This window comes from Perognathus longimembris, chromosome 3 (genome assembly GCF_023159225.1).
Source record: "Perognathus longimembris pacificus isolate PPM17 chromosome 3, ASM2315922v1, whole genome shotgun sequence".
NCBI lineage: Eukaryota > Metazoa > Chordata > Mammalia > Rodentia > Heteromyidae > Perognathus > Perognathus longimembris.
In genome coordinates, this window is record NC_063163.1 from 47,783,098 (window position 1) to 47,807,579 (window position 24,482).

General features: G+C 38.7%; 1 protein-coding gene and 1 pseudogene across 3 annotated transcripts in view; one reads left to right on the forward strand and one right to left on the reverse strand.

Moving 5' to 3' along the window:
• Positions 1-20,582, reverse strand: part of Cog6 (component of oligomeric golgi complex 6) — a 62,693-nt gene extending 42,111 nt beyond the window's left edge. For 2 of the 3 annotated variants that reach the window (XM_048341458.1, XM_048341457.1), the window contains exons 1-8: positions 20,342-20,582; positions 18,919-19,062; positions 15,297-15,368; positions 13,456-13,514; positions 5,972-6,083; positions 4,099-4,181; positions 3,654-3,724; positions 2,091-2,184 (exon numbers count right to left, since the gene is read on the reverse strand). In XM_048341458.1, coding sequence (XP_048197415.1) covers positions 2,091-2,184; positions 3,654-3,724; positions 4,099-4,181; positions 5,972-6,083; positions 13,456-13,514; positions 15,297-15,368; positions 18,919-19,062; positions 20,342-20,494 — 788 coding nt within the window. In that variant the 5' untranslated portion in view covers positions 20,495-20,582. Of the gene's footprint in view, positions 1-2,090; positions 2,185-3,653; positions 3,725-4,098; positions 4,182-5,971; positions 6,084-13,455; positions 13,515-15,296; positions 15,369-18,914; positions 19,063-20,341 lie in introns of those variants that run through there. The other variant, XM_048341459.1, reaches the window with a different exon arrangement.
• LOC125348332 lies at positions 9,680-11,331 on the forward strand (annotated as a pseudogene).
• Positions 20,583-24,482: the final 3,900 nt, after the last annotated feature.

Sequence of the window (24,482 nt, forward strand, 5' to 3'; positions counted from 1 at the left end):
GCAGTTGGAATGGCTACTATACAAAAGACAAATGCTGGTGAGGAAGTGGAGAAAATGAACTCTCATATACTGTTAGTGGGAATGTAATCCATTCGTGCAGCCACAATGGACTACAGTATGGAGGTTCTTGAAAAATTTAAAAATGTAACTACTTTTCAAGTAGCACTTCTGTGTGTAAAGACAAAGTCAGTATGTGAAAAAGAGAACTGTATGTCCATGTCCAGGGAGATAACTATTGTATATTCTCTCTCCTATTCGAAAACTTCAAAAAACCTTGACCTAATGCTAAATATGATTAGGAACTGGGAATGAGGTTAGAGAAGTAAAGGATGTATGGAAGGTAGATGGATATGTACACTGTGTGCATATGTAGAAATACCATAGCGAATCTCACTAAGATGCATAATGAATATATGCCAGAAAAAATAGATTAAAAAATAAAAATATAGTACAAACTTATTTGCATAGCAGAAGTTAGCGGTCCTATTTGGGAACTCAAAACACAAAAGGCCATTTAAGGGAATAATCTTGTAAATAAATATATTTGTAGATAATGCAATACTTGATTAAAGTCAAACACCGAATGTCTTAAGTAGTAAAAGAATCTCATAATTGTTGCCAATGTCAAAATAAAAATATTGGCGAAGAAATTCTGAAGCAGAAATCAACTGCTACATAGTGGATCAGTGGTGACTAAGAGCTGATGTGTACATGTACAACACTCAGGGCCATTAGGATCTGGCCTGGCTATTAACACAACAGTCAGTTCAGGCTTTTACAATGGATTCTCCATTGCTAGTCTCTCTCACTCCACATCTTGGCATCTGCTATTTCCCTAATGTGGAATGTCCTGTCACACCTCTTCTCAGGGAGAAAGCCTATTCAACCTCAGAATTCATTGTATACCTACTTCCTTTAGGGAATATTCCTCAGTGTTCTCCTTCCCCTAATTCAGAGTTCTCGGGCCACATAGCACCTGGGAAAGGCCCTTGAAACTAGCAATTAATACATTCTATTACAACCTACTCACTTATGCCTGGTTTCATAAAATAGAGCAGTTTGGAAGGCAGTGTTTTATCCATGCTGTATCTCTTCACACAAAACAGTGTTTAGCATGTAGTAAGTAGCATTAAGTAAGCAGGATGAAGGGCTAAAAGTACTACAGAACACTTGTGTTCTATAATCTTACTATAGGATAAGCAATGGTTCAGTCCATAAGTAAAGGAGGAATCTTTTTAAAAAATCATTCAAGATTCTCTGCAAGGAATGACTTAAGGCCTCTGTAAGAATGCCCTAGCTGTCTTCCGAATGCTACCTTTTTAGACTCTTAAAGCTTGTTCTCATATCATGCAAGACATTTAAGAAAATGAGTTTTTTGGTTGTTTTGTGAGAAATAAGATGAAATAACTAAAATTGAAAATTTTTTTTTTTTTTTTTTGGCCAGTCGTGGGCCTTGGACTCAGGGCCTGAGCACTGTCCCTGGCTTCTTCCCGCTCAAGGCTAGCACTCTGCCACTTGAGCCACAGCGCCGCTTCTGGCCGTTTTTTCTGTATATGTGGTGCTGGGGAATCGAACCTAGGGCCTCGTGTATCCGAGGCAGGCACTCTTGTCACTAGGCTATATCCCCAGCCCTGAAAATATTTTTTTTAAAAAAACTAAGCCACAGGATACTCATGCAAAGAAATCTTTTAGTTGGCATAACCTACAAGATCAAACACCTGGACTCTCTTGTATCGATGGAACCCTGATTGTAAATATGACTGTTTCATCTCTGGGCAATTATAGTTCATAGTCCCTGTACGTCTGCCTTTTCTCCAGGGCAGGCTGATACAGGAGTTTAGTGAATGAATGAGATGACAAAGTAGTCAAATCACTCGGCCTCCTCATGAGCAGGAGGCAGTCTGAGTACAGAAACTTCAGTCTTCACCTTTATACTGTGTTCTACAACAAACATTCAAGTAAGTTGCAAAGATAAACAGGTGCAAACGAGGTGGCCCAGCCTACAGTTACTCAAACTACTGTGTAAGGATTTGGTAACATTTTCAAGATTCAAACAAATAAGCAAAGAAAAAGTAGGGTTTTCTACTTACTTATATAAGACAGGCCTATCCTGCAGGGCTTCCATGGCCTGAGTTAAGACTGGAGACACATCGCAGGATTCTTGTGTCAACGTTCTGCATTCATCTGGAAAATAAGTAATACTGTAACATCTATTAAATTAAAATTACTTCTCTGGTATGTCTAGTACACACCTAAAGTCTAAATTCTATAGTAAATGACCTCATGCTGAGAAAAACATAAAGAATACACCAACCAATGCCTACTTTATCCCTAGGCACCAGTGGTTCACATCTGTAATCCTAGCCACACAGAAGGCTGAGAACTGGAGGATAAAGGATCAAAGTCAGTCTCAGCAGAAAAGTCTGAGAGACCCTATCTCCAATTAACCAACAAAAAACTAAGCTACAGATATGGCTCAAGTGGTAGAAAATCAGCCATGAACAACAAAGCAAGAGAGAGCATGCTGCGTTCAGTGTCTGGTACAGGAAAAAAACAAACTCATAAACAGAAAACAAAACAACAGCCTACATAATCCTACCTATATGTTATCAATCAATCTGAAAAAAAATCAAGCATGTGTAGTTCTATAACTTTACATGAGCACATATGCTACCAGGTACAGTCCAAAGCTTTGCTTTTCTTTTTTTTTTAAATTATTTATTTATTGTCAAAGTGATGTACAGTGGGGTTACAGTTTCATATGTAAGGCAGTGGGTACACACACACACACATATATATATATACATATATATGTATATATATATATATATATTTTAAAACAAAGACACAGCCAATGAGCAAATATTTCTGAATTAGGGCCTTAAGTATGACATTATAAATGATTTATACTAAAAGAATATTCCGAGTTTCTTTCCTCAGAAGCAATCTTTAAGAAGTTTGTCATACAAATAATTGGTGTGTCGAAATAAAATTCTAACAGCCTTAAGTCTTAGGAAATGTTTCTTCCAGTGCTACAGAACCAGGATCTTATACTCTTTAGGCAAGTACTCCACCGGTGAGTATATCCCAGCCCAATATTTTTTTTTTCATTTTACAATCTAGTTTATCCCCAAATGCTTACAAGTACCTACTATGCTCACAGTAATCTTTATTCAGAAATCCAACCTTTTGGGATATGAGGACTCCCTGAGTGTGTCTGCAGGTAAGCACTGAGGAAAACTCAACTGCAGACAGCTTACAGTTATAGAAATAACTATAGAGAGGCCCCGTCAACTATCCCACCCTCTAGGGAGAAATGCTGTCCTCAGTTTTATTCTCTCTTCATCAGACAGGCTGCTTAACTGACAGCAAATGCTCAAAATATAAACACCAATGCGCTACGTTCAAACATAAAAGTTTACATTTCTTTTTTGACAAACTCTTGAGTTATAAGATCAAAATAGATCAAATAAAGACCAAGTGAAATTTTTATTGTGTGTGTCTGGTTTTTTTCCACTTGTTTTTTATTCTTATTGTTATTAAAAAAGTGATAGACAGAGGGATTGCAGTTACCTAAGTCAGGTCCAAGTGAACTTTTTAAAAAATCAAATATTAATATTCATGAATATAGAGACCTGAAAGAAATTGCTTACTTTGAGCCCATCGGTAAAGTCTTTCATAAGCCGTTTCTTGAAGCAAAGCCATCTGTTCCATAATTTCCAGACTTAAAAAAAATTATAAAGGAATTATAATCTAAATTTTTTAGTCAACAACTACAAGAATTTAATCATTTTTGCTCAATTACTAATGACTAGGATATACTACAATAGTTTTTTTTTATCATTTTATGGAATGATGTTTTAATAATGTTTTCTAGGACTAGGGATCAAGCACAGGGCTTATACATGCTAATTCTTTTACACTTAAATGACTGCTGCTATATGGAACATATCAGGATATAATTTCCTCTTTTTCCAAGGATAAAGGTCACATTCCTATTTTTCAATATACTATACCAATTCAAAATTTCAATGACTCCCAAATTTTGGTATTCTGACTGGCAATAAAATTAGTACAAATGAATAATTAATTACTTACCCCGCTGTTTGTTGGTTTGTGCGCAAGAGAACTTTGACATCATTATGAATCTGTTTCACTCTTCCCAAAGCCTTGAAAAAATCCTTCAAAATTAAGAATGTAACTATAAAAGGTTCATGCCTTCAGGTAAAAGTATAGCATTTAAATTTTAAAAAATCAAAGAGAAAACAAATTTTCATCTATTTGAATGATGTTATCCTTCATTGCTCATACAAAGTTTATGCTGATCTCAGCTTTCTTCCAAGTTTTACAGAGGTTAAAAAAGAGATATTTCTTCACATTTTAAGGCATATTAATTCATCATCTAATATTGCAAATTGTATGCTGGTTGTCAGGAATACAAAATTTACAAAGACAAAAATCCCTGCCTTCAAGATATGTATAGTCTTGTGAGAGAGAAATGCAAACGTAAAGAAAATCAATATTATTTCTGAGTTAAGCCACACTCTTAACGCTCAATATGGTTTATCTATTTGTTACATACTTATTTCTACCTCCTCATTTAAGACTAAAAGTCAAACACATACATGTTCATTGAATATATATGAGCTGTCTGGTGTAACTATTTTTTTCCTTTACAAAGATATATGGGAGTTTTAGATTACTACTGTGTGCCACTCAGTCAAAGACGCTCAGTGGGACCCTATCTTCACTTCAAGAACCCTTCTTCAGCTGGGCACCAGTGGCTCATGCCTGTAATCCTAGCTACTCAGGAGGTTGAGATCTGAGGGTCAGAGCTTGAAGCCAGCTTGGGCAGGAAAGTCTATGAGACTCTTATTTCCAATAAACTACTCCGAAAAAGCCAGAAGTGGCTCCAAAAAAAGAAGCTCAGAGACAGCATCCAGGCCCAGAGTTCAAGCCCCAGAACTAGAGAAACATCCAAAAAAAAAAAAAAAACCAAAACAAAACATTTCCCCCTTCAATTCCAAAAAAACATACGTTGACAGGTCTAAGTTTATAGCTCCTCCAAGTTAGGAGACAAACTTTCTTTTCAGACAAACTTCATGGTTTCAAGAAGAAGACAGAAAAGTATTTATCTCATTATTTAGCATTTTGCGATGTCTTCTAATTCTGTCAATTTACAAAAAATGGCATAGTTTAAAAATTAGATGAAAAGATAAGCAATTTCAAATTCCAGGAAAGACTTGATGTTATAAAAGAAAAAAATATATAATAACTTTAGTATCACTAAAATTAAAACAAAATATAACTGTCTTATGAGGTTGAGGAGGATAAACAGAATGTACCTATGTATTTGCATTGTTAGAGGGGCAGAAGATGGAAAAGATTAAATCCTCACTTTTCATGGCACAAAATCAATAGAAAACAAATGATCAAAACATGTTATTTTTGACTGCAGGTTTGAAATACAGAACTTACAAAGCAATTACCAATGTCCTATCTGGTGACAAAGTTCTTATTAAGGTTCTTGGGTTTTGTTACCAAGCTGTTTTATATGCTTCCATTTTTAAAAAACAAAAATTAAAATATACACCTTAGGTTGGGAATATGGCCTAGTGGTATAGTGCTTGCCTCACATACATGAAGCCCTGGGTTCAATTCCTCAGCACTACATATATAGAAAAGTCAGAAGTGGTGCTGTGGCTCAAGAGGTAGAGTATTAGCCTTGAGCATAAAGCAGCCAGGGACAGTGCTTAGGCCCTGAATACAAGACCCCAGGACTGCCAAAACAAAACAAAACAAACAAGCAAAAACAAACAAAAATATATACAACTTAATTTCCACTTTAAAAATACTTTCAGGACAAATTATTTTTTTTTCAGATTGGAAGATACAAATTTATACTGTAACATTTCTTTGTAATATTTTAAATTGCCATAGTCTTGGTGACTCTAAGAGAAAGCAAGCCTACCTCAGTAACAGGTTCTCCCTTTGCTCCTCGAAGCAGACCCATTTCGTCAGTAGTCAGCTGGAACTTGGATAAGAAGGCATCCGCAACTTGTGCTCTTATTTCTAATCTTTGACTACAATAAAAAAGAAAAGAGAGATCAAGTACCTACAAAGTAAATCTCTGATAATAGCTTCTTAAACGAAGCTGTGAAAGATTCTCAACATCTTTGAAATCCTTATTTCTGCCTCAAATGTTGGAAGCTGCTAGTCACACACATGATAAAATTATTCAACAGACACATAATAAGTAAACCAATTCTCACAAAAGTGAAGAAGTTTGCAAACAGTGCTTGAATTACAAATTTTCAGGCACTTTCAAGTACTTGAACAAGTAGTTACCATCCAATGAGGCTATTTTTCAAGAGAGAAATATATCCCTGTTTTTTTTGTGTGTTTTTTTTTGGCCAGTCCTGGGCCTTGGACTCAGGGCCTGAACACTGTCCCTGGCTTCTTCCCGCTCAAGGCTAGCACTCTGCCACTTGAGCCACAGCGCCACTTCTGGCCGTTTTCTGTATATGTGGTGCTGGGGAATCGAACCTAGGGCCTCGTGTATCCGAGGCAGGCACTCTTGCCACTAGGCTATATCCCCAGCCCCTATATCCCTGTTTTAACCAATTTGTTGTCAGTTACCAAAATATCCCAAGCCTTTGAAGTTTTCACACAAAGTACACAATACACAACAACCAACAATCAGGTCTGTGTTTTTAAATCCCAGCACTCAGATTCTTGTGAGATGGAGTATACAGACCTGGGCTACAAAGTGAGACCATGTTCCAAGAATTTAAGAAAGAAAGACAGAAAGAGGGGGGAGGGGAGGAGGGAAGGTAGGAAGGAAGGGAGGGAGGAAGGGAGGAAGGGAGGGAGGGAGGGAGGGAGGGAAGGAGGGAGGGCGAAGGACCTTAATTCTCAGACCTGAACTTACTGAGTAGCTACAATTAATTATAGGTGTAAGCCACTGGCACCCCACTTTAACATCATTTCTTGTTAAAAAGAAAGGTAATATTTTAAAATAGAAAAACAGTTCTTTGCTAGCCTCTAGGAACCTAGTATCATAATTTCTGCTACGTAATTCCCTAAAACATACTCACAAACACTCAGCATATCAGAGCCATAGGTCTTGGGATATCAGAATGTCCCAAATTTTTATTTCCCAAAAGGTCAAGCAAGTTCATGGCTTACTTAAATTATGATCATAAACAACTTGTGTAAATTATGAGAATTTATAAACAGAAGCACAATGTTCCAATATTGTCTCCTGTAGACAAAAATCAGAGTCTAAAGTATTTTGTTACTAGCTCTAGTACAGTGCTTATTTTTCTATTTTTAATTTATGTTCCTTTCCTGGCATTAGAGTACTTGCTTTCCATATTTGCTGATTCAAAAAGTACTTATTGAACCCACAATGTGCTAGGGAAACTGGAGATACAAAAATAGAATAAGAAACTGTGAGTGTTACCAAGCAGTCATAGTTAAGGAGGGAAAGAGATGAGTAAACCAACAATTACTCTATAAGATAACTATAATGGCAACCGAAAGAATTAATTCAGCAATAGAAAGATTTAATTCAGCACAGGAAAAATTCAAGCAAGTCTTGTAGATTAGACTGCTAATTGGTTTTAGTCATATTTTTTCAATTAAATCAATGCTTGTTTCTCAGTCAACATTAAATTAAGAAAACATCATGTTCTGACACTCTACCTGGTATTTCATTTTTTTAAGTCGTTGTGTTTTGTTTCTTCCAAAGAGCTGCTGTAATATGAGAAACACTTTGATTGCATGACCAAGGCTCAAGTTTTTCTGTAAACAGCAATTCGACTTTCTAGCACAGCCTTATCTAGAATAGCTGACTGGCTGCCTTGCAAGTCCAAAATCCTCTCACTCTGCCTTGGGCTGTGACTTTTCTCCACTACCTCTCACCACAGGACAGATCTTTGTGATGACAGAGCTGTTTTGCACCTTGACTGCGTGGTATGCACCCAAACCTTCACAGGTGAGCAAGTCGATGAGCACAAATAAAGCGGAGACATCTGTGTAAGACCAGAGGCCTGAGAATGTCACTGCCCCACTGTGATATGTATTACGCAGAGACATCGTACAAAATGCATGTGCAAAGGAAACCGGGTGAAGACCACAGGAAGTGTTGTATAATTTTAACACCTGGCCTGGGGATCCACAATTACCTCAAAATAAAAGGTAACTCATTTAAAAATTAAAACGTTTTTTTCAAAGCTTAACAGAGGGCAGATTGATAGGAGGGATTCATATCCCAAAGTAGATAAAAGATGTGAATGATGTTTTGGCAAAGGGAAAAATTTTTCACACTGTAATATGTGGACTACCTATACAGAAAGACCTGGAACACTGTTAAAAGGGCATGGTCCTGAGCCCAATCCAGGCCCTATCAAGTCACAAAAACAAAACACAGGTGTTTACTTTTATTCTAGCAGTCTAAGAGGATGGAGTCAGAAGATGGCACCCTACTGAGCTTCCAGGTGTTCTATGCCCAATGGATCGAGCCACAGATGGAGACCATGACACCTAAGATGAGAATAGCTGATGAAAAGAGCACTATTTGAAGAAACAATTGTTCAAGTTGTAAAGGACAAAAAAAAATTGTGCTCATATTTGGTCAAAATGTGCCACCTATAAATTTCTATTTAGTTCCTAATGCAATGGTGACACAGAATAGATCTAGTCATTGATAAACCAGAACAGCCACTGGGTATTTGAGGAGCATTATGGTCCTTTTAGGCTGGCACTTCTAAATACATAATTTTGTCAATGCCGTGCCACTTTTCTGAAACTCTTAATGTCCTGTTAACCTTTAGATACCCTACTTTTTCTTAAATGCTTCATCCTGTCCCTACTATGTTACACTCACTTACAGCTTGCATTACATTCAATGTCCCATATTACTCTCATTCACAGTTATCCCAAAGGGTTTTCTATATCTACATATCTAATCTAAAGGAGATGTTCCAATACCTAGCAACACTGTATTCTCTACAAAAAAAGTGTAAAAACAGGTGATTTGTTTTGTAAAATTTGCCAAAGTGTTTTTAAATGATGTTAATTCACAAGACATTTCAATGTGCTAATTTTATCAAATAGCACTTTATTCCACATGTGTGCAAGATGCATTACCAAGAAATACTGGCCCTCATCTTGCTGGGCTAGATCAGGACTTTCCCTGGGCTGCAGCCTCCTGTCTCAAAAGAATAAACAGTATCTCTCACAAATGGTCTGGCTCTGATTGTAATATTAATATAGATTTTTTACACGTATCCTTGCATAAATTCAATTAAATATGCTTGTGGAAACTTGGGGCCCAACTGCAGCACCACGTGTTCCTGACCCATCCAAACTCTGGAGTGGGAAAGCTCTGCTGTGCAACTGCTGCTGCCACCACTGCCACCCGTGAATGAAATTCAGCGCATTCTGCAGCACTGACAGAGATTTGGGTTCCCACCATGCTGCTGCACCAGCCTGTTCCCTAGTTGAATGTTGTGGTCTATGGGCTCCTATTTCTGTTTCTTCAAGGTCTAAACTCCTGCTTGCACAAGGCCCAGGTTAATCCTGCCTGTTAGTGAGCTGCAGTGTGCCACCAGAAGCACAGAAACAACCCTGTGATCCAACCATGCCACTCCAGACTGTGCAGAGGCCACTGGACCAATTTCCTGCCTGCCTGACTGCAATGATATGTGGGTTCCTGCTTCTTCCACTCCAGACCCAGGGCCAGGACCCAGCCAGCCCCATCAGGACCACACACCGGGCAGATGCGGGGCAGCCTCGTCCATGTAAAGGACACCACTGTGGGAGTTCACACCTTCCTAGGAATTCCATTTGCCAAACCACCTGTAGGACCACTGCGGTTTGCCCCTCCAGAGCCCTCTGAACCTTGGAGTGGAGTGAGGGATGGCACCTCCCACCCAGCCATGTGTCTGCAAAATGCTGAAGGAAATAATGGCATGGCCACAAACATGTTGAATATGACTGTGCCTGCCATCCCTATGTCTGAGGATTGCCTGTACCTCAGTATCTACTCACCTGTCCATGCCCATGAAGGCTCTAACCTGTCTGTGATGGTGTGGATCCATGGTAGGGGATTAGTTATAGGCATGGCTTCCTTGTATGATGGGTCCGTGCTGGCAGCCACTGAGGATGTGGTGGTGGTCATTATCCAGTACCGCCTGGGAGTCCCAGGCTTCTTCAGCACTGGAGACCAGTATGCCAATGGCAACTGGGGATTCCTGGACCAAGTGGCTGCCCTATGCTAGGTGCAGCAGAACATCGCCCACTTTGGAGGAAACCCCAACCATATCACCATTTTTGGTGAGTCTGCAGGTGGCATCAGTGTGTCCTTACATGTTCTGTCACCTATGTCTCAAGGACTCTTCCATAGAGCCATCATGGAGAATGGAGTGGTCCTGGTACCTGGCTTCATCTCTAATTCCTTTGAGGAGATTGTCAAGATGATGGCCAAACTGTCTGCCTATGAGCAGGTGGATTCAGAGATCCTGGTGCGCTGTCTGAGGGGCAAGAGTGAAGAGGAAATGCTGGCTATTACTAAGGCCCTCCCTCTCATCTCTGGTGTGGTGGATGGGATCTTCCTACTCAAGCACCCTCAGGAGCTGCTGGCCTCTTCTGACTTTCAACCTGTTCCCAGCATCACTGGTGTCAACAATGATGAGTTTGGCTGGATCATCCCCAAGTTCATGGGGACAGGAAACACTGAGGAGACTATAGAAAGAAACATGATCCGGGCTGCTCTGCAGAGCATGGGCCAGATGTTATCTGCTGAGTGTATTGACCTGGTGATGGAGGAGTAGGTGGGTGACACTGGGACCCCTCTGCCCTCCAAGCCCAGTTCCACGAGATGATGGAGGACTTCTTGTTTGTGATCCCTGCACTGCAAGTAGCACATTTTCAGTGCTCCCATGCACCCGTTTACTTCTATGAGTTCCAGCATCGGACCACCTTCTTCAAGAAACCCCCCATGTGAAGGCCTACCATGCTGATGAGATTCCCTTTGTCTTTGGCTCTTCCTTCTGGGGCAGCAATGTTGACTTCACTGAGGAGGAGAAGCTACTGAACAGAAGGATGATGAAGTACTGGGCCAACTGTGCTCGGAATGGGAACCCCAACAGTGAGCACTTGGCACACTGGCCCACATTGGACCAGAATGAGCAGTACCTCCAGCTGGACATCTATCCTGCTGTGGGCCACGCCCTGAAGGCCTCCAAGCTGAAGTTCTGGACCAAGACCCTGCCCTAGAAGATCCAGGAGCTCAAGGGCACTAAGGAGAAGCACATCGAGCTATAATGGTCTATGTGAGGAGGTGTGAGCTTGAGTGCTGGTTGGGCCAACATGAGGTGCCCACACATTTACCATGAAATAGGAATCAACGCCAACATTCACTTTGCCATTCATCCCCTTTATCCAGTCAGCCAGCCACCCAACCAGCCGATATTTACAAAGAACTCCCTACATGACATTCATGGCCAGCTTGCCCGAGCACTCTCTTGTCAGACACACTCAATAAATGCCCGCATGGCAGTGAAGCTGGATCAGTCCCAGTGGTGCTTACAATGCTGGGCCTGGCCCCTTCCTTCCTTCCTTTTACCTCTCCAACCTCTGTCTGCTCCAAGTCCCCAGCCCATCTTCAAATGAAGGTGTTCTGAGCATGTTACCCCTAGCAGGGTTACCCTTCAACAAGCCCCATATTTTTCTTTAACTTCTAAGTAGCCAACCATTAAGCCAATTTCATTTCTGTGTTTCTAACACACACACAAACACACACACACACAAATATATGTGCGCACATAATGCTTTGTTATGGATTAATTTATATGTAATTAAATTCACTCATTCACCTGCATAGCTTGGTAAACCTGAACATACATATGAGACATACATCCACTTTCATATCATGTGTTAGAATTTTTCTTTCATCTCAAGAACTTCCTTCACATTCTTTACAATTTATTACTTCCTTTTACTCAGCTTTTTGCTAATACCCAAATGTGTTTGTTTGTTTTTTATTCCTGTACTGGGCCTTGAGCTCAGGTCCTTACCCTCTTGCTTGGCTTTTTACACTCAAAGCTGATGCTTTACCATTTGAGCCAACCTCGATTTCTAGATTTCTGCTTGTTAATTGGACATAAGAGTTTCACAAACTTTTCTACTTGAACTGGCTTTGAATCTTGATCTTCAGATCTCAGCCTCCTGACTTGCTAGGGTTACAGACATGAGCCACTACTGCCTGGCTCAAAGTTGCTATAGAGATTGTATATAATTTGGGAAAATATGAGTTGTAGTCACTAAAATTAATGCTTTAAAAATCATGTGTACCTCCCTTCTTTTATTGAGGAGTGCTTCTTTGAATGTACACACCACTGTATATCCACTCACAACTAAATGCACATTGGAGGGCAACACATTCTTTGATATTTTTAATCAAGTTGCTTAGGACACTTTCAGACCTGACTTTATATGGACACATGCTTTTATGTCTTTTGAATAAAAAACTGAGATTGTTAAAAAAAAAAAAAAAGAAATACTGGCCCTGTCTTACCTGCAAGAAAACATTCCAATTAACCTTAACATCTTTCATAGTCCTGATACTGTGATCCATCCTACACCAAATAACTGTACAACTCTGCACTGTATGAAATTTCCCATCACACCTTAGTCTAAAGAGAACTGGGTTAAGAATGATTAAGGTCAAGGTGTGGCAGCACATGCCTGTAATCTCAGCACTAGGGAGGGAGGGGGGATCCTAAATTTGAGGCCAACTGGATTACACAAGACACTATCTAAAAACAAAACAAGGATTAAAGCCCCAAGATGTGAAACTAAGGAATGGTGTATTACGTACCTGCCAATCCTTTGATCATGACTCATATTAAGAGGGATATTTTAAATCATACTAAATTTGAAAGAAAAGTTTCATAAAACATTTACTCAAACTAATTACTATTCTATTGTATCCATATATATTATATATATATATATATATTTTTTTTTTTTTTTTTTTTTTTGCCAGTATGGGAGGCTTGACCTCAGGACCTTGAGCTTGAATTTAGCTTTTTCACTCATGGCTGATACCCTACCACTCCATGCCTCTGGAGATAGTGATTATGAAAAATATAGAAAGAAAGTTATTAAAAACCTGAACCAATGGCGATCAATTCTGAACTTCACAGCAAATAACAACACATTATCATCTGTATTTCAAAAACAAAACAATCTCCTAAGCCTATGATCAACTTTTATACTCACTAACTGCTTTATGTTGAAATTGCTAATAGACAACACTTCAGAACCTTATGTGCTTTATCAATTGTGAATCATATTTATTGTAACTTTAACTCTGTTTTAGTTATCCATACTTTTCTTTCCCCTTCCAGATTACTGAAGAGGTGACTGTACACAAATAAAACTTACCTTTCAGCTTGAAGCTTAGTGGTTTTTACTATTAAATCTTGAGTCTGTTCCTTTGCTGCCTGAAATTATAAACACATCTCAAATTAGTACACTCTAATTTTATTATAGTTCAGAAAGCTAATTGTCACCTCTTTCTGAGGTTCAGGCTAACAACAATGAGATCACTCTCTAGAACTCAAGAGTATAAAAAAAGATAGATATAACTGAAATTGATGTTCCAGGACCTACCTCTAATGACTGATACATAAAAATAATACTAAAATTTACACAAAAGTAGGAGAAATAAACATTTTGAGCAATAGACTATAAGTAGATCATGCACGTAACCTATGATTAATTTATGGAACATAAACTAGTGATTCTTCCTAGATGATTGTTGCTGTCTATAGTTTCAGGAGACACATAAAGCATTGTGTCTGTGCTTGAAAGATGCATAAGGAAACTCACTGAAAGCAAATGAATAATTGAGGGGTGAAGGAGATGTGGAGAGAGCAGCAGAAGTGGTTAATCTGACTCAAGTTCAACACATGCATTTGTGAAATGCCCTGCTGAAACTCCTTTGTGCAGTAACTATACACTAAAGAAAATGAATGACAGCAATGTGTAGTGGGCTCCGTTAGGAGATAGATAGCAGTGGGAAAGAGAAGAGAAAGGGTACAGAGAGATGAATATAATTGAAATGCTTTATATATGAAAAACAGAATTTAAAAAACTTGTTAAAGTTGTTTAAAGAATATGGCCTAGTGGCAAGAGTGCTTGCTTAGTATACATGAAGTCATAGGTTTGATTCCTCAGTACCACATACATAGAAAAGGCCTGAAGTGGCGCTGTGGCTCAAGTTGGCAGAGTGCTAGCCTTGAGCATAAAGAAGCCAGGGACAGTGCACACGCTCTGAGTTCAGGCTGGCAATAAATAAATAAATAAATACATAAATAAAAAAGAAGAGACAGATGAAAGTTGAGGGAGAATAACAGAGTTGTGAATTGATCAGGGAACAATGTATGCATGCATGGAAATATCACAATAAGACACTTGTACAACTAACAAAGAAGGTATAAATGTGAAAGTATTAGACATAATCATAACTGATTCTTAGCAATAAACTATTTTATTCCTATTCTAAAACTACTGGATGAAGATGAGCAAGTCAAATTCAGAATCCACAGCTAAACTAGAGGGTTCGGATTGCCTAAGCAAGCGGAATCAATATTACATGTATTTCTCTGAAACTTAGATTGAGCATGAATCAGAATTAAGTGACATCTTTATAAAGACCCATTTTAGTCTAAATTTACCCTAAGGCTTTCGATTGTAGAGTTCATTCCACTGCATCTCTGAAACAGAATGGAACCGAAAGGCTTATTACCATGTGTAGTGTGGTACACACCTGGAATCCAGCAATAGAGAGGTAAAGACAGGAGAATCTCAAGTTCATGGATAGACTAAACTACATAGTGAGACCCTGAGACCATGTTTCAGAAAACCAAGCACTGGAGATGTATGTAGATCAGTGCCTGAGTGCCGCTTGCCTCACATGTGCAAATCCCTGGAATTAATCCTGAGCAACACACACACACACACACACACACACACACACACACACACATTTACCATAATTCTACAGGTAGCTCTGTATTCATCAGACTGAAATATAAAGGGCTCTGGTGTTAAACATCACCTAAAGAAATAAAAAGGCATTTCTAGTTTTAAGCACATCTGTAGTCAAACTTCTCACAAGTAATATATCACATATTCCTATATTCTGCAGGCTTTCTTAGCAAATTCAAAAGCTTACTTTGTACCAGGACCTATGCTAAAGTCCAGCCCTCCTTACACCACACCTGCAGACGACTTGTCATGTCTTGGCAACAGCTACTCATTGCTTGAACATCTTCATTAATGCTTTCAAGTTCCTGAAAAAGAAATAAAATAATAGCAAACATTCTATCTACTGTTTAAAAAAGTTATCTCAGCCAAATCCTTACTTTAACCCCACAATTTTTTTATCAAAGTACAAGAGATACCATATTTAAAAGTACAAATATTTTAAAAGAATAATAACTAATGTTTAAAAGAAAAGGGTGCTCCTTTCAAGTGGCATAAAGAAACAGTGCTTTAAAAATATACCAAATTCGAGAGACACAGGGTAAAAAAAGAGAAATAACTACAAAAGCAATACTTGCAAAACTGTTTGGTGTAAGTGAACTGAACACCTGGGGGGGAGGGAAAGGGGGGGAGGGAGGGGGGCATGAGGGACAAGGCAACAAACAGTACAAGAAATGTATCCAATGCCCAACGTATGATACTGTAACCTCTCTGTACGTCAGTTTGATAATAAAAATTTGAGAAAAAAAAACCAAAACAAATACAAAAATTAGATAAAAAAAAAGAATTCTAAGAATTTATCCTATGATGACAAAACTGATAACTAAGGTAATGCATAGGTTAGCTAGATATAACCATAGCACAGTATGCATATGCTTTAAAACATCATGCTTTACCTGATAAAAACATATTATCTGTTAATTTTTTAAAAAGAAAAAAATTAATCCTACATATTTATTAATTGGATAAGTATGCATCAATGTATAATATATAGATAAGGGTGATCAACAGTTATCTAAAATAAATGGAAAGTATAAAATATTTTCAATCGCACCACAGAAATCTATGTCTACATTAAGAAAAATGTATGTGCATTTCCAAAAAGATGTCTACATGAAGGAAAAAAAAATCATAACAAAAGTGGGTCTCTCCCCATTTTCTTAGAAAAAAATCTGTGCAGAGAACACAAGTAAGGTTATATAACAGAGACAACAGTTATTTCTTGGTGGTTAGATCTTAAGTAATTGTTCTTCTACTTCCAATTCACCTAATGTTTCTATAATAAATGACATATGATTTTTAATAAAAAACAAGAAAGCTTGAAAACTGAATAAACTGGCACTTCTTCCCGGGAGCTAGAGAATTTAGAGGATAGTCCCCGACATGATCTGGCTCATAATGCTAACAGTGCCAAGGTTGATCCTGCCTGAATCCGTAAGTTGAATGACGATTGCAAAATCTTCTCCCCTTCTACTATTTCCTTGTCATTTATTAGGGAGACTACTCCCCTCAATAAATATACATAGCTGATTAAAAGAAAGAAGAGGCAAAATATGTGCTAGACTCTTCTTTCATTTATCAGTTTCAGAATAATACCTTAGTTTCCTTAGATCCATCAGAAATAATCAGTGAGGGTTCTGTTTGATTTTCAGTATTATAAACTCACAGTTTAATGTTGGATATATTTCATACAAATTAGACCACCCAGTCTTTAGCTTAGCTCCAGAGTCCTTCAACACTTATCCCATATCCTTAGATAGATCTCCTACTTTCTGGCACTGAAATAGACTGTGTTCCAATAGGAAGCTGTGTTTAGAGATAGCAACCTGGATGTGTTTATCACTATTGTCTTTTCTTTTTCCATATATTCTAGCAATCTTCCTTCCCAACCTTCTAGAATGCAAGCCTTTAGTAAATGAAATCCTATTAAACTGTTAGAAATAATTCACTTTTAATAAGTTTAGTAAAACCATGTATAACACCCTATACAATTTATATACAACACAACTGCGTTATCATCATGTAATATAAATATGCTACTTAATATATAAATATGTGTTAAAAAGTACTGCATATGAAATAAAACGTTACCTAAACAAATTTATTTTTACCCTATTATGAATAGGCCACACTCGAGTATGGTGGAACATTATGCACTGAAGTACTTGATCTTAATCTGAAAGCTGTATAATTTAGGACACAGTAAAAGTTACTGAATGCTAATCAGTCTCTACTAGAGAAGTTTTCATCCAAAGGAGGTTTATTCAATAAGGAGATTTAACTCTCTGTTAAAAAAATGATGAGGGGCTGGGGATATGGCCTAGTGGCAAGAGAGCTTGCCTTGTATACATGAGGCCCTGGGTTCGATTCCCCAGCACCACATATACAGAAAACGGTCAGAAGTGGCGCTGTGGCTCAAGTGGCAGAGTGCTAGCCTTGAGCAAAAGGAAGCCAGGGACAGTGCTCAGGCCCTGAGTCCAAGGCCCAGGACTGGCAAAAACAAAACAAAACAAAACAAAACAAAAAATAAAAAAATGATGAGCAGGGGGGTTACAGTTACAGAAGTAAGGTTATGAGTACATTAGGTTTTAAACACTGTTACCCCATCCCTCATTTTTTCCCACTTATCCCTCCCTACTCCTCTCCTTCCACCCCAGCCCAAGTTGTAAGGTTCATATCCAACATAGTCAAGTGAGTATCAATATTGTATTAGTTCATCCTTTGTCTTGCTGTTTTTATGATTCTTTTCCCTTCCACTGATTGAATAATCTTATATATAAGACACAAGGTAAAAAAAAAAAGCTAAAAAATGAAAGAAAAAAAAACCAACTACATACAGGACATAATAAGAATCTCTTTTCCTCCATATCTTGGATTTCATGTTACTATGCTTCATTATATATGGTCCTATGCACTTAGCAATTGGGTTATTGAGAGATCCCCTGTTAAAGAGTATCATAGTCATAGACATATTCTAGTTCTTTGTTTTTTGGGTTGGTTTTTTTTTTTTTTTGCCAGTCCTGAGGCTTGAACTCAGGGCCTGAAATGTCCCAGGCTTCTTTTTGCTCAAGGCTAGCCCTCTACCACATGAGCCACAGTGCCACTTATGGCTTTTTCTATACATGTGGTGCTGGGGAATCGAACCCAGGGCTTCATGTATAACAAAGCGAGCAATTTTACATCTAGGCCATATTTCCAGCCCCTTTAGTTCTTACAAATGAGGGAAATCACACAACCTACTTTTCTTTGAGTCTGGCTTACTTCAGTTAATAGAATATTTTCCAGGTCTTTCATCCCTTACGAATGGGGTAATATCATTCTTTCTGATGGAAACATAGAACTCCACTGTGTATATATACCACATTTTCTTGATCCATTTATCTACTGAGAGGTATCTGGGTTGGTTCCATATCTTAGCTATGATAAATAATACTGCAATGAACATGGTTGTGGTAGTAGCTTTAGTATGGCCTTATTTGTGGTCATTTGGGTAACTGCCCAGGAGTGGGGTTGCTGGATCATAGGGGAGCTGTATGTTTAGTCTTTTGAGGAACCATGAGGAGATTTTTCTTCTGGAAAAAACATTCAGAGAAATGTTATATGTTGTTAAAAAAGAAAGTTAAAATTCCTATGAGAATTTCTTAGAATAAACACTACAACAGTCCAAGAGAAAGCATCAGGGAAAGTTATAGGTTTAGAACTCACACTAATTCACATACAGACCCACATACAACAATATAGTAAAAGTTTTCATTTGAATGACATATTAAAAGCAAATATATCAACCTACTTCAATAAAAACAACTTAACACAGAGCCAAACATAAAAGTTCTCAACAAATAAAAATTACTTACATACCGTCCTTACTGCCTTGAAAATCTTCACAAACTCCTCATTGATCGCTAAACTTCTGCGTTCAATATCTCCACGTAAATTTCTTCGTGTCCTCAAACTATTTTCAACAAAAAAGGCTGAAAGTGCCTTGAGAGCTTCCAACATCTCCTATACACAATTAGTAACAGAACACAATGAGTAGAGCCACTTTAAGTGGTTTCCTAATGTCAAGCCAAAATTCAATGAAATAATTTTCAAATAATTTGTTTCTATTAAACAATCCAAGAAATACTGAATGACTTTCAAATGACTGAAGACTTCTCTCAACAACCCTGAGAAAGTTACCAGCAGCATGGCCAGTCCCTATATAGCTTAGGGAAGTTATGGGATTTGAGTCATAACACAAAAATTTTGGTGGCTATAGCTAACAATCACTGGTAACCTAGAGCCTTCTTTCTTATTCATGAAATAAATGTTGGTAATTTTATTTAATACACAAGCATCATTTTTATTGACAGTTTATTTGCATTTGCCTACATGTATACCTATCAAGTTATTCTCTCTCTCTCCATATATATATTTCTGTACCTGTCCTGGGGTTTCAACTTAGGGCCTGGGCCCTAACTCTTAGCGTTTTCGGCTCAAGGCTGGCACCCTATCACTTGAGCCACAATTCCACTTCCTCCATCCCTACTCCTTATGCCATATAGACATGACCAATTTACCTGGTAACTCAAAGATGCCCAGCTATGACCAAAGCTAGACAGACAGCTCAACCTGTCACTGGAGGAACTGGGGACACCAGAGCGCAATTTCACATGTAAACAAACACCACATGAGCCTGCAAATCACAACAAGCAAGCACTAGCAAAAATGAGTTTATTGGAGCCCAGGGCAGAAAACAATTGTTTTGCATCCCAATTGGTGGTGGTTTGCTGTTGTTGTTTTCTTTTTTAGCCTCCTGTGCCCACCGTGGTCCTCGCCTCTCTCCTAGGTCCATCCTGGTCCCCTGACTTGACCGTGGGCTCATCCCAACCTCCCCTGACCTGCTTGCCAGGAGCCCGGACCCCTGATCCTTCTGGGCTGAGTGAGGGGCGCTTTCCGAAAAGTTGCAAAGTTTCCAAGAAGTCTTTTTTTTTTTAATTTTTTTAATGAGGGAAGAGGAGAAGCAAGGCCCAGAAAGCCCTTTCCCTTTCCTGGGGACTTCCTTGCCTCACCGCCCTTCCCCACTTCCCTGCCTGGCGCGGGTGAGCAGTGAGCAGTGAGTCCCCAGCCGCCCCAGTGGCAGGGGCGGACCCAAGAGAGGACGGCCGGTGCAGGACAGAAGTCACTCAGGTCCGGCTCCGCTACCTTCGGGGAGCCCTGGGGAGTCCCCCCAGGTTCCCCCCCGCAAACGTCGAGAACCCCCTCGGGGACCCCGTAACCCTGGCCCAGCCCACCCGCCGACCTTGTCATTGTCCAGCCGCGTCTCCAGGATCTTGTGCAGCTTGCGCGACAACGGGTTGTTGGACTGCGCCGAGGTCCCCCCGGCCTCACCCCCGAGGCCGTTGGCAGCCCCCGAGGCCGACACGGCGACCACTTCCCCGCTGCCCTCGGCCATGGCGAGACTCGACCAGCGCCGCAGCCGTGACGGCTCTGCCAGCTCAGCCCCGGCCGGATTCGGAGCCGGCAGTAAAGATACTGCGCATGTGCGCCGCGGAGCACGCATGCGCGCTGGCACCAAACAGCTTAGCCTGACCAAGTCTGAAAGGGCCTGAGGCGCCGCGTGCTGGGCTGAGCGGCCTGGAAACACTTATTAAAATAAAGAGGCTTTAACAATCTTGAATCAAAGAAAGTCTGAGCTAATTAGATACGGTGTATAAAATGCGTAGAAAGTTTTTCCTGAAATGTATTTTTAAGAAATTTGACAATAGTTAAAAACACTTTTATCTGAATTCCATCTTTCTAGGATGCCTTTTTGAAGGCCTAAATAAGTGCCAGGATGTCTGATGATCACTAGGAAATCTACCTATTTTGTTCTGGTGTGTGAGTGTGTGTGTGAGTGTGCGCGTGCGTGTGTTGCCTGGGACTTAAACTCAGGGGCTGGGCATTCTCTCAAAGCTTTTTTTGCTCAAGGCTATATAGTGTTCTACCACTTGAGCCACAGCTCCTTTTCTGGATTTGGGTAGTTTTTATTGGAGATAACACACTTTGACAATAAAGAAAAAAGTTTAATAAAAAAAAAATAGTAAGTGGAAAGTCAAAAGGAAAAAAAGTCTTGCAGACTTCCCTGCTGGCTTCAAACCATGATCTTCAGATCTCAGCCTCCCAAGTAACTAGGATTACAGACATGAGCCAGCATCAAGGGGCTGTCAGTCCACAATTTTTAAGTATTTAAGCTCCTCAATTCAAACCTGTCATGATTTCCTTTTTAAAAATTTTTTCAATTATATATTTATTATCTTTAAGCAGTTGTTCAAATGAGTTAACTTTCAACAAAGCAATTTATAAATGCATCTTGATTAATGCATCTTGATTAATCTCATCCTGCCTCATCCCTTCCAACTTGACCTCTCAATTATCTTAATTTTGTAGTATAGGCATTGAATTTTATGACTGAATCTCCCTCCTATCATTTGTCTACCCCTCTCCTCTTGACTCCACTCCCCAGCTTTCAAGTATCTATTTCCTTGTATTCATTTTGTTGGACTGTGAGTTAGCCTTTTTAAGGAATTCTACCATTTGAATTTTCCCTTGAAAATACCATAGTTCTGTTAATTCATTTGTGTACATTTGCATACAATGCTAAGTTGTTTACATATATATTTATAAATTAATTCTAACTTTCACATATAAGAAAAAAACATGAATCTTTTGTCTTTCTGGGCCTGACTTACTTCACTTACCATGAGTTTTTTCCATTCCTTTCATGTTGTTGCAAATCACGTAATAGTCTTCATAATGGATAAGTAAAATTCTGTAGTTTATATATACCACATCTCTCTCTGATACTTCAAGTTTGAAAGTTTTTTCAGATTTCTCATTTCCTTTTTGTTTTTCCAGACCTTTTCTGCAGTTGTTTACATCCTTTATATGGCCCATGTTAATTCTTTGGTGGTAGATCCAATGACTGAAACCTTTGAAGATATGGATGTAACAACCTTACAACTTTTTAGCAACACTCCCTCTTAAAATTAAATTTGCAGGAGTACAACAGGGGCCTGTTGAACAGGGCCCAACGCTGTCTTTCTCCACCAAATGCACCCCTTTTGTTATTGGGCCACCCTTTTGCTTTTCTATATTTGTTGGGGCTTGAGATTGATTGCAATTGAGCAGGGTAATTTATTGGGAGGATATGAAAGCTGCTCAGATGACTGAAGGAAAGGCTAAAAATTCAGCTGCAAACCAATCAGTAACATGGGATCTCAGAAGCTTAAAACACTTGATAGTTTTAAGGGAATTACTGTTAGTTGTTTTTCTGCTTTTGTTCAATATTCAAAGTCCCAGAACTAGCCCATTCTGGCCACATGCCCATTCATTAATAGGAAAAAACCATACTGTGGCAAAACAACAACACTCAACAAGGGAGAGGTAATTCTAGTCAATGTAACTATAAATTTGTGGTCTGTGAGAGAGGTAAGGAAGTAATCTATATAAGAAAAGGTGTCATATCTAACTAGGTAGTAAAGAGATTAATTACAGTGCCAGCTTGGGGAGTAGAAAAAACTACTGTGCACAGGTGATATGACTGCAAGTGGGTGGGGTTCAGGTGGAAGGTGGTTTGGGGAATAAGAAACCAGGTACCCAAATTAGGCAATTTAATTTAATGAAGGAGTTACAGTGAGAGTTGAGCCAGAAGTTAAAGTAAGATGGCTGAGAAATGGTTAGATGAAATTATTTGCAAGGAATTTGTCAAAATTCCCTTTCTATATGAGCAGGCTCAGTGCATCAACACATAGCTCAGGTTGAATATTTCTAGAACACCTAGGCATCTGTCTAGCATCTTGAACCACAGCTTGACTTTATTTATTTATTTAATTTATTTATACATAGATAATAAATGCCTTTGTAACTTCTAGATGGTGTGAAAAGAAACAGGAAATTAAATCCTAAAGATCTACATTCTTAAACTAAGTTTAGAATGGAAAAAAATGCAAGTTGACTCCTCAGTAACTAGGATTACAGGCATGAGCCACTGGTGCCCAACTATTGATTTGGTTTTATATCTGACATAGTAAACTTGAAATCTCAATTTAAAGTTTTAAAATCGTGTGTGTGTGTGCATGTGTGTGTGCGTGTGTATGTGTGTGTGCACGCAAGCATGTCGGTGTTCACACACACCAGTTCTGGGGCTTGAATTCAGGGCCTGGGTGCTGTCCCTGAGCTTTTGTGCTCAAGACTAGCACTCTACCACTTGAGCCACAGCTCCACTTTTAGCTTTTTGTAGTTAATTGGAGATAAGAGTCATACAGACTTTCCTGCCAGCCTTCCCTTTGAACCATGACTCTCAAATCTCAGCCTCCAAAGTAGCTAGAGTTATAAGGCATGAGCTACAGGCACCTGAAATGCCTTTAAATGTTAAAGAAACAATATTATTTGACTTTTTTCAGTGTAGTTTGCCCCTGTATATATTTAAAGGATATGAGCCAAGAAACCCATAGCAGCAAACCATACATATACTGTGTTTTTCTATACTTAAATACATATAACAAAAGTTAATTTATAAGCTAGGCCCAATAAGAGGTAAAAATTAAGAATGGACGAGAAAAAAAATATGCTATGATAAAACTTCTGAATTGTTTATTTTTGAAATTATTCTTTTAATGTTTACATCTTTAAATAAACTGAACTCTTTCATCCCTATTGTGGGGTTTATATGTACCATTACATCCTTATAAAAACATCTTTATGTGAGATTTATAATTCTACCTCCTTATTTATTTGAAATACTCTAGAAAACTAGATATACTAAATATTTGAAGTTGAAAGCTTTTAGATGGCTAAATCAATCACATTTACAAAGGCTTTTGTTTTTGTTTTAATTTATTTTCAAATTTTTATTATCAAACTGATGTACAGAGAGATTAGTTTCATACGTTAGGCTTTGGATACATTACTTGTACTATTTGTTACCTTGTCCCTCATACACCCCCTTCCTCCTCCCCCTTGCACTTTCACCACATGAGGTGTTCAGTTCACTTACACCAAACAGTTTTGCAAGTATTGCTTTTGTAGTTGTTTGTCTTTTTTTTTTTTTTTTACCCTGTATCTCTCAATTTGGGCATTCCCTTTCAATTTCCTAGTTCTAATACCAGTATACCCAGTTTCCAATATACTCAGATAAGATTACAGAAGATAGTCTAGATACAACCACAGGAAGGTGATATAAGAACAACATCAATAATAGAAGCTACAGCTACACATGGGACGTTGAAAGTAGTTACAACTGTGATATAACAATCATTTCCATAACATGGAGTTCATTCCACCTAACATAAGGGTAAAGCTATTGGGCTCTTGTGATCCTCTGCTGTGACTTGCCTAAGCCTGTACTAATTATTCCCAACAAGGGAGACCATAGGGTCCATGTTTCTTTGGGTCTGGCTCAC